This window comes from Euphorbia lathyris, chromosome 5 (assembly GCF_963576675.1).
Source record: "Euphorbia lathyris chromosome 5, ddEupLath1.1, whole genome shotgun sequence".
NCBI classification, from domain to species: Eukaryota; Viridiplantae; Streptophyta; class Magnoliopsida; order Malpighiales; family Euphorbiaceae; genus Euphorbia; species Euphorbia lathyris.
The window spans coordinates 14,588,174-14,599,808 of NC_088914.1; the positions used below are offsets into that span (position 1 = coordinate 14,588,174).

Consider the following 11,635-nt stretch of genomic DNA (forward strand, 5'->3'; position numbering starts at 1 on the left):
AGTTGGTCCAACCGGCCCGAAACTCATGTATATAATTATAATTGAGTTAACTATAAGTTTCAAAAAAAAAAAAGAATTAATAAGATAAAGTTAATAACTTGTTAAATTTCATCTAGAATTTGAAAAACAAAAATATACACTCTGTATCTGTACCATTAAAAAACAAATAGAATTTTTTTTTTTTTTTCACTTTTAAATTATTGTGGATTCTATGCATAATTTATTATGTAGTTATATAATTATATTAATTTTACAGAAATTGTGATGATTTTATGTATTAAGAAAATTATTATATAATTCACCATTAAATTTTAGGTTGCGATGATTTTAGGGTTAAGGTGCAAAAATACCCCTAACGTTTTGGGTCAGGAGCAATTTTACCCCTAACGTCTAAAATGGTGCAATTTTGCCCCTAACGTTTGTAGCCAAGAGCAATTTTACCCCTAACGTTGGTAATTTGGGTCAATTTCAGATATTATTATAAAACACATATATTTTTATTCATTATTTTGCACCAATTTCATATCAATTCATCCTAAAAAAAGAATTTCATGTTTTTTTGTAATTTAATAATAGAATTGGAGATTAATATTTACAAATTCGGTGAATTTTTTGAATTTTTTTTTATCTAATTCATACAAAAGACAATATATTTTTTTATTTTTTTCACATCCCAGCATATGTTTATGATTTGTTACTGATAAAATGACGCATATATGAAGTGTAGATGATAAGATTCATGACCGAGAAGACAGTTTGATGAATTATTTCTGAAATTGATCCAATTTATCAACGTTAGGGGTAAAATTGCTCTTGGCTACAAACGTTAAGGGTAAAATTGCACCATTTTAGACGTTAGGGGTAAAATTGCTCCAGACCCAAAACGTTAGGGGTATTTTTGCACCTTAACCCATGATTTTATATATTAAGAAAATTATTATATAATTTACCATTAAATTTTAAAATTAAATTTACTTTTAAGAAAAGTTTGGATAGGCGCAAGGATTTAGGTTTCAAAATGGACTAAATTGAGCTTGACAAAAAAAAATTAGTATTCAACCCAGTTGAATCCGATCCAGACCCAGACTCAGCCCACCCCGTGGCAGATCTTCAAAGATCACCATTTAAAAATATATAATAATATTTCTAAATATTTATATTACTTTGAATCAGTCACGTACGGGAGCATTGTACTTTTATTACTGCTATTACAAGCCTAATCTAATCCAAAATAATCTGTTGATTCCCAAGGCAAAAACCTGATACACATCTACAAGTATCATCATTGCATGTGTAAATAAAAAGAAATTTCTTATTTTAATTAGTTTTTCGTTTATCCAATGAATATATTTGGTACTATAATCATACACAAACAAAAGGATGAAATGTGGAAAGAAATTATTAAGATAATCTAAATGAGCTGAAGCCTAAAAATTCAGCTCAAACTATGTCTACCTAATTGAAAGTTCCTTTCTAAGAGTAACATAATTAACTGCCATCCTATGAATTTTGAAACCAATGAAAGAATCAATACAAGGTAGCCACTGTATCTGTTACAGTTCCGATCGACTGTCAATATTTTACACTGCCTCAGACAACCCTTGAATACGGATGAAAACCGCGTTAAGATGCAGGACTGCAACTGAGGCACATCAAGGAAATGGAAAATCATGTCATTGCTATCTCAAAAATGCCTGCTGAATTAATACATCCCTTTGAAAACAGGATTCGTCCGACATATGCTTGCTCCATATTCCTCATATTCTTCTTTTGTATGACAAGCCTGCACAGTAGTAGGCAATTTTTCTTAAATTTGAATTCGGAAGGAATAACAAAACCTCGTAAAACAGTAAGCACCACGAACAGTGAAATCAGACCCAAGAAATCCTCCCCAAGGATCCCTAAATATAAAAACAGGCAAAAATGGCTAACTTCTTTCCCTTGCAAGATAACACCAAGGCATAAGTTTAAACTGGAATTTCAAATGAAAAGGTTATGACATGAAAATTTCTCCGATTCTTGGCCTAACCGATAGAGCTAGCATTTGAATCTAAAGCAAATTTAAAACGAAAGAACATGGCAGATTACCCCCCAAAAGCGAGTATTTCTGCAAGTTTATGCACCTAATTACTAAAACTAAATAAACTTAAGTTTCTGAAAGGATAAATACATACTGCGAAAAATTCAGGTGTTGAAGCAAGTACTGAACCTCCAAACCAAACAGCAAATCTCTGGATGGGATGACTGACTACATTTACCTCCACTGGATGTGCCTGAAAACCCAATATATTGTAGAGATGCTCAGACTTGTTATGTAGATAGAGCTGAAAACTAGAGAAAAATACAACGCTAAAAATGCTTACTTTTACTTCTACATCCATTTTAGCTTCAGATGCCTGAACCCGTGCATCCACAATCTTCTTAAGATCTCGTTGCAACCTTCTGCCAAAATCCTTGAACATGGTTGATCCCCCGGACAACACTATATTCTGAGATGGAAATTAGAACCAATATGCAGAGGTAAGAGGAAAAAAAAAAAAAAGGAAAAACTTCAAATAAAACAAGAAGCCAAAATAACACAATGTGCAAACCCAAGAGTTTGCACAGCCCATGAATATTTAATTTAGAACGGAAAAAGAAGACTGCAACTCTTACACTAAAATCCCCATACCATAAAGAAAGAAGAATATGAACATAGAACATATCTTTAACAAGGAATGGAGAAAAGAGGCCTCATAAATATTATTAAGTAGCCATTAGTCAAAGATACAACTTTTGCATCGTTACATTTTCTCATTATTTCCATAGTACATAGTGAAATTCTTATGCCCATTGCAAAGTAGTTAATCTACATGCCAATTTGCAGAATTTTCTTTCAAGATAGCATCAGAGAGGTTGATTTTTCTGCCATTTCTTTCCTTATCCTTAGATGAATCCTGAAAGTCTCTTTCTCAAGGCAGTTGCAAAGCGGGTTCCTAGAGCAGTTACTAAAGGAAATTCATCTTGTAGTTGTACTGTTACACACAACAAAAAAAAAAGTACCTTATACAAAGCCCTCCTTGTATCAATCGGTGCAGACTGAATGCACCTGTCTATTACAACTGGTAAAGGAGTGACAGAGTCACTGCTATATATCTCAGGACTAAAGAAAACCTGGGCAACAAATTAAGAAATCATTAAAACAAAGAGCTGAAGCATGCTGTAAAAGAAAGGAATGCACAAGAAGCAAAGTTCAATGTTGTTTGCTCATTCATCGTATCCACTTCTTGGTTTCAACATATTCTAAAGCATTGTTCATGCATAGTACATGATTGCCTAATTTACTATCCAATACTTCAGTTCCATTCCATATAATAAAGAAATGACCTTTAGTCCCATGTGAAGAAATATCTACCTAAGAAATATAGACTAAGAACTCCAATAATACTGATCACAAGGAAAAGCAAATATGCACAACAAGAGAGTATTTAATGAAATAGAACATCTCGTTTCTATGGAGAACGACAGAAATCAAAAAACTACTCCCAGTTCCCCTGAAGCAAACAAATGATATTAAGAAGTAGAATTCTTATGAGGCCATTAGTTCATACGGTTATCATGGTTTCACAAGCATTTTCAGGAATAGTCCGGGGGAACAAAATAGTATTCCATTTGTAAGCTCATACTAATCAAGGCAGTACTTAACAAAATCAATTCAATATAATGTTCAAAACTGCTACAATGAGAAAAGTCTACCAAACATGAGATAGAGCAAACCTCAGGTCCAAGAAACCGTTCATAGCCAATGTCACAAGAATATGGTGCCCCTGTTTTTGGTTTAATTCCTCTCCAATGCTTAATATACTTGGCTGGTTCTTTGTCATGCTTGTTGAACTCCTGTAACCGTCAAAGAAATCTAGAATTACATTTATCGCTTACATCATAAATATGCCAGAAGGCATAATAGAGTTGCAGTGGTGGAAATTGTCATACTAAAATTGAGGCAATTAAAATAACATGTATCGCAAACTTATGCAGTTATGAAAAAAAGATGTTCTTGCAACAGAAGAATTACCTTAACAATGTCAGAACAAGTATAACAATACATTTCCTTCACCTTTCGAGCCACGTCAAATGAATCTTCTGGTGGTACATTTTCTCCTCTTTCCTGCAACAATAATTTCAACAAGCAAGCAGCCCTTAGTACAACTAGTCACCTTATCATCCCAAATCCATATTTCTTAGTCACAATCATATCATCCCCAAATACCTAATTCTTAGTTACAAGTCAAATCATTGAAAACTACTAATTCGGCAGAGGTTAAAATATTTTCAGGAGTGTCTTGTTTAAAGGGCCAGTCTAGCATGTGTTTTTTCAGGACATGTGCATCTTAGCGAAAATTCAATATATTCAAGTCTTAGTTTCTTTTTAGAATAATAAAATAAGCTAGGAAATTTGTTAAAACTAGTGTGTATCTTTCCTCCCCCTCTCCCATTCAAATTTGTCCCCTTCTAAATCCTAGAAAGTAAACCACCAAGATACTATAGTATCTTATTATGACTAGGAACCTAATGTTAGATGCAAACAAAACATACCCGCATGAGCTCCTGGATAAAGAGAGTAACATCTTTGCCAGCCATAGGAAGTGACTTAATGCTGCTCCCGATAACATAACCATCAGCAACCGGTACAATATGAGTAGCCCCATCTCCAACATCCACCACAACCCCTGTCATCTCACACTGCAGAGAAATGCATGTCAATCTCAGAGGCAAGATCATTGTACAGAGCATGAAGGACAAGATTAAAACATGCGTTGGATTTCATCTAGATATTACTGCAAGAGAACATATATGGCTATGAATAAGAAAGCATTAAGACCATAAAATGTATATCCAGCACTGCATTCTCATTTTTTTCAACTATCTAATAAAGAAAAAGAACAAGAAAAAATGAATAAGCCACCAACCACAAGAAAAAATGAATAAGCCACCAACCATGTAATCAAAATTAAATCCTTCATGCCAAAATCCAATAGAAAGAGCACATCAGATATAAAGATAAAGCAACAAAATAAAAGAGCAGCAGGTTGGGACAACTAAAAGTGGCAAAGAACTCAATACAATGAACTCAAGAATAATCGATACCAAAATGCAAATCTTTCTAAACTAAAACATGAGGCCTCTTTTTCAGATTGGTGTTGTATTTAAGATTAAGGACAAACAATTCATCCAATATACATTCAATATGACACAAATTTCATAAGTTAGGATTTCTAATAATGATCCATAAGAACTATGCATAAGTAATTCGTTGAGAAATAATGCTTCACACAACGATGAAATTATTTCAAACCTGCAGCTTCCATAGACTTAAACACAACGAGGCAAATCATGACCAAATTAATGTTAGTCTCCTATGTTCAATTAGTAAAATAAACTTTGATTTTATATTAGTTGATCATAAAGTAGTGAATAGTTTAGCATCATTTTCTCCCAACATCCAAACCATTAACAATTCTATCACAGGCAATTCCGTTAAGGATCTCCTGACATGGTACTGGTATATACAATCCTACCACTACAAGAGCTGTGTACTACAATTTTACTTCCGATAAAAGATCAGTAACAAAAATTTGTGTTCATTAATTTCACTGTTCAATCCTGATCAGTTGGACCATTAAGCTAAACTGCTAGTGTTAAAGTGAAAAAATAAGCTCAAGGTAACAGCTATCAGCTCATAAAGAAGAAACAATAATTCAAATAACACACAATAGTTAGTTAAAAGCAAGTAAACTTATGTGGGGACTCTCACAATTTTTCAAACTCAAAAACGATTGGACCCCTAATCAGGAGCTAACCTAAAGTATAAACCATAAACATAAAATTCGATAGCATCAATAGTCAAATTCAGCTTCAGCAATCTCATGTATTTTTCATCTCCATCTACACTATCAAGATCCAAAATGTATTGCACAGCTCTAATTCAACAACAAAAAAAACATAATTCTCAAAATTTGAAATGCCGGTCATAAGCAACCTGCGTTTCCATTTCATTCTCGTTGATTAGAGCCTCAACTGAAATGTACAAAAACCGACCTTTGATGTGGTATACCCAGCTGCTAGAGCAAGCACCGAATTGACCGCAATATAAAGCCCAGGCACATTAAAAGTCTCGAACATAATCTCGCCGGTATATTCTCGACTCTCCGGTGCAGTAAGCGGGCTCTCGGTCAAAAGAAAGTAATGATCCTCTGGATCGCAGCGCAAATAATTGAAAATACACTGCTGCCAATACCTTTCCATGGCATCCCAATTATCGACCTGACCTTGTTTGATTGGATAGCTAAGATTATAAGTAGTACTGGATCTCGATTTGGAAACCGCCTCTTCTCCAATATAGAAGTCCAAATCGGCCATAACCCCAGCGCTATGCTGGGCTAGGAAATTCGCCTTCGAAGAAGTTCTGGTTTGGTTTAGAAAGGACTCGTTTACAGCTACTACAGTCGGTAAAATAAAACACGGTTCTACATTTCCAGCGAAACCCATTTTAGTATACCTAAAAACCAAAAAAAAATCAAAATCAAACAAAATCTCAATTGGAAAATTCCATCAAACACCTTCAATTCAATAAAAACAATGAGCGGAGGAAGAGAAAATACCCGGTGCCGTTGTCGATGACGACAGCAGGGCGAGAGGTAGGGTCCATCGGAAGAGAAGAGGAAAGTTTGGTAAAGAAACAGAAGAAGGACCTGCAAATGAGATCCAAAAGAAGGTAAAAAGGAGAGGGTCATGGTCGAGAAGAGCGCTTAAAGAAGCGCAAAAAGGCAGGTGAATGGGTGTTAATGGTGGTAGACTTTGATCCCAAGTGAAAGCAGCGACTCAACGACAAAGCAAGGTTATTGTTGATAAATAATGATAACAACAATAACAATCTATCCATTTCAATAAGAGCGTATAAAATAAGGTCCTTTCATCAACTTCGTCTTCATCCTCACAACTCAATCTCTATCTATCATCAATCGGAATCGGAATTTGGAATCGGAGTGCGTTTTTGGATACTTTTCTTGCTAATCGACGCTTAGGCAGGCTTAACACAACAAAGCAGAGAAGCAGAAACGATGACTCTCTCTCTCTCTCTTCTTCCCTGCGATTCTTTTTTTCCTATTTTTATTCTTTTGTATTTTTTAAATAATGATACTCAAATTGACTACTGTACTATTTTGGACCGTCCGATTTGTATGACGTGTACCGGACCCACATTTTTTATTTTTATTTATTTTCTCTTTTGTTACTGGTAGCCATAAATATACATTTGGAATACACTTGATCACGGGCTGGGCTTTTACAGTTTTGGGCCTAATCTAGACTGATCAATAAATAAAAAGAAATTTATATATAAATTCACTTTTTTTTTTTTTGATAAATATGAAAGAAAACAAAAAAAAAAAAAACTAAGGCGGAACCATCATAGGAAAGCCAGCTCCCACGAGATCATCCAGCAGCAGCCTTCGAATGTCAACCGGCGGGAGCAGAAGATGAGCAACACCCGGTTCAAGAGCATGAGCGCTGCTAGCCATAAAATCAGCAATCCGATTTTGCTCCCGGAACACATGCCGAAGACGAACACACTCGAAGTTCCTGAGAAGCAGCTTGATACCTTTGAAAAGGTTCCGACCAATACACGTAGTATCTCTATCCTCATTAATAGTCGCCACTATCTCGGCATTATCCGACTCAATCTCAATCGATCGACAACCCCTGCTCAAAGCAAACGCTATCTTCAATTAATTGTATATTAACTAATGATTTTGATGATATATAAAAAATAATGATATATTAAAAATTAAGTTGATGGAATAATTTAATTATAATTTTTTATTTTTTTTTAGCAGAATTGTAATTTTATACTTGATATTCATGTATTTGACTTTTAAATATATTCATGAATCCATTGATTCGTCCCGTCCGCGTAAGCCCACTTTTAGGGGGCGTTTGGTTTGGGGGTTTCATGAAAGGGTAAGGGAAATGGGAGGCTTCATTCCCTTTGTTGGTGTTTGTTTTGCTAATTCAATGATTCTCTTTGCCCTTTTTTTAGTTTTGGGTTTACCCCTAACTCCTATAACTCATTCCCCACTCCCCCTAAGGTTTTCTATTCCCTTTCTCCTCTCTTTCTAACTTAAACTTCTACACTCCTTATAAAATTCTACTTTACTTTCTATTTTATTTTTTTATTTTTATTTTTGGGGGCGTTTGGTTCACATAGGGTAAGGGAAAAGGAATGAAGAAAGGGAAACCAAAGGAAAGGAAATGAATAAAAATTGATTCCCCTATGTGTTTGGTTATGTTTAGGAAATGGAATGCAATTCCACCTCATTCCCTTTGTGGATGTTTGGTTCAAATAGGGAATCAAAACTATTGTTTTTTTTTTAATCAAAAACTATTGTTTTTAACTTCATATATAATAATAAAAAAAATCCAACTCTTTTACTATAGTTTCCATAAAACGTAAAATAACTTTATATATAATCCCAAACAATCCAAAACGTCACTCACTTGCTACCCTTATTGATAATAACATAAAGTTCATCAAAGTTAAAATTTAAACTTAACAAAGTTCATATAAATTTAAAAAAAAAAACAAAAACAAAAGCCAATCGTCTTCTAAGCATAATACTTCATTACCGGAAAGAGTTTAAGCACCCTCATTGTCATTTTCACCAAGAAAATCTTTGACAAGCATGACTTTCAAAGCATCGGGACAATTAGAAAAAAGCAGGAGCTTGTTCGGATCTGCAGTTAGAATTTGAGCTACTTTCAAAGCTTGTTTTTTAGTTATACCTTCCAAAACAAGCAGCTCATCCAACACCTTTTCCCCTTTCTGAATTACATATTGCTCACGTTCATGAGCATATTGCTCACGTTCATCAGTACGGGTCATTACATTAGCCATGGTTGAAAGATGTGCATTCATATCTTTCATAAAACTTTGTAAGCTTGCTAATTCAGAATTACCAGCACTAACTTTCTTCTTACCTCCCTTATGCTTTGAAGTGTTCTCTCTTTTCATTTTCTTTGACGGAGGGGCAGATTCCGCCATTTCACTAGCATTAGTATCTTCCTCATCACTTGAATCAAGCACAACTTGATTGGGTATAGCAATTTTTTCCATATTGCCAACCGCATTAACAAAACTCTCAGCTAATTTGCCAGTGGCATAATCTTTGCCATAAATCTCCATCAAAATGTTCAAGTGAGGAAAAGCTTTTCCATACAAATACATTACAAGTAGGATGACCCTAACAAATTAATAAATGTGCCAAAATTATTATCATTTTATTATGATTAAATTTTCAAAATTTCTATAATCTTTTGAGTACTTTTCCTTGCAATCGTACTCTCTTTTTGGTTTCTCTCTCATCCAATTCACCTGATTCCTTCCTCCTGTTTTTTGAAATTGAATTCAAATTCCATAAATCTTAACCTAATTATTCCTTGTCATTGTTCCCCAATTCTCAGCTTTATGGTTCATTCACTCTTTTATGGAAGTGGGCATTATCTTGTGCTGCATTATTCTAACTCGGTATATTGCAAGTTTCTCCTCTTAATTCTACACATTCTCCGTCTTATCCTCCTTCTATAGATAAGATTACCCATAACATCCCTCATTCTCCTCTTTCTAATATGCTACTGCATCGTTTTGTTTCTTTTTCGACCCCACATGCTCAGCTTCGGTGTGATACTTATCAGTTTGTTCATGAACAAGTATAATGTGGTTTTCTCAAGTGCCTGCTTCATTCTGACTGATGATAAGTTGCGGATATCTTAAACAAGCCGCTTGCAAGTGCTCGGTCCGCTATGATTCGTTCTCGCCTTTTGGGTTGCACCGGTTTGAAGGGGGTGTTGGAGATAATTATTGTTAATTATCTCTTTACCTATCATCAGATACTAACAGATAATTATTAGGTTTGTTTAAAGTTATCTAATAACTAGTGTTTATGTTTATCTATATTACGTATTGGTAATCCTAGTTAAACTATAACTCAACCCTGATTGAGGAAAATTTATTAAACACATTGTATCTTTTCTTTTATATCTCTATCGTATATTCAACATTAATGAATTATTTAGAAGAATAATCTGTTTTTGTGGAAAACTTAAAAAGACTATATATGTATTAGGCTAATAAAATTTAGGGTAAAGTACATAAAAAAAATGTGCTTTCACTTTTTTATCAAATTAGTACCTGAAAAAAAAATTTCCACACGAGGATTGTGATTTTCGTTTGCCACCAGGATGACGGAGGTTTTTCGCTTTACTAAAAACAAAGACTTCACAATTAAAATGAGGGTTGACAACCTTAAAATTGAAAATTTCAAAGACGTGTTTATATTCTAAGTAACTTTAATTCTTCAATTTTTTAGTTTTGATGTTATTTGGATGCTGTTTGGTAAGAAGAGAGAAATTGAATGTTTAGAGAGAGAAAGCTCCGAAAATGATGATTTTGGAAAATAAAAAATTGGTTCCATAGTAAATGTAGTACTAAAAACTTTAATTCTTAGAATTTTCCATTTTAAGATCATTAATGCTCATTTTTATAATGTCAATCTAAACAATTCTCGTTTTTAGTAAAATGAAAATCACAGTTTCGTTTGGACAAAAAAAATTCCAAATACTAATTTGACAAAAAGTGAAAACATATGGTTTTTTTTAGACTTTACCTTAAAATTTAATACTTTTAGCAAACTTAGAAAAATGGAAAAAATGAAACTTTTGTATTTGGGTAAATTACACCCATGGTCACTGAAATTTATCCATTTTAATATTTTGGCCACTGAACTTCAATTCTTAACGGTATGACCAATAAGCTTTACACTTTTTAACACCAGTGGTCACTCAACACCTCAAAACAACCATTGACAGTCTCAAAATAAAAAATTCAACGAGTTAATGATATTCTAAGGAACTTTAATTCTTAAAAAATTTCATTTGAGGTCATTTAGGTGTTGCTTAGTTAGGAGAGAGAGTGTGAATTTTTAGAGTGAAAACTCAAAAAAGTGATTTTGAAAAATAAGAAATATGGTTTCATGAAAAATATCGTTCTGAACAACTTTAATTCTTGAATATTTTCAATTTGAGGTCGTTAACATCCATTTTGAAGAGTTAGTTAAAGTTGAATGGTTACTGGTGTTAAAAAATATAAAGTTCAGTGGTCATACAGTTAAGAATTAAAGTTCAGTTGCTATAATGTTAAAATGGATAAGTTCAGTGACCACAGGTGTAATTTACCCTTTCTTATCTAGTACATGTACTAAATCTGTAACTTAGTATGCCGATGTGTCTTCGTTTGAGACACTCTATGCTGATGTGTTAATTTATGTGATTTTTAAAAATTATTTTTCAGAAATAGATAGTAGATAGTAGATAATAGATTAATAGATTACGGTTTATGAAGAGTCATCCCTGTTTCCTGATATTTCTTTGCAGATCATCCGACCGTTAACGAGATCTTTTGCGACTATGTCATTTGATTCAGGTTAATTTCCATTACTTGGTTCTATAAGTTTTTTTTTTTTTTGCACATTTGCTTATTTGTGTTGTTATGGTGTAATTAAGATCATGTTGATTTACCTAATTCTGTCTTTATTAACTGCTT

The 11,635-nt window shown here is 33.6% G+C and overlaps 1 protein-coding gene across 1 annotated transcript; it reads right to left on the reverse strand.

Moving 5' to 3' along the window:
* Nucleotides 1-1,298: 1,298 nt before the first annotated feature.
* Nucleotides 1,299-7,219, reverse strand: LOC136229316 (actin-related protein 3). The gene is made up of 9 exons (XM_066018013.1): nucleotides 6,642-7,219; nucleotides 6,079-6,538; nucleotides 4,576-4,722; nucleotides 4,055-4,147; nucleotides 3,757-3,876; nucleotides 3,043-3,153; nucleotides 2,364-2,489; nucleotides 2,175-2,273; nucleotides 1,299-1,783 (listed from the first exon to the last, which is right to left on the reverse strand). The coding sequence occupies exons 1-9, from the start codon at nucleotides 6,686-6,688 to the stop codon at nucleotides 1,703-1,705; spliced, it is 1,284 nt and encodes a 427-aa protein (XP_065874085.1). The 5' UTR covers nucleotides 6,689-7,219; the 3' UTR covers nucleotides 1,299-1,702.
* Between the last annotated feature and the right edge of the window lie 4,416 nt (nucleotides 7,220-11,635).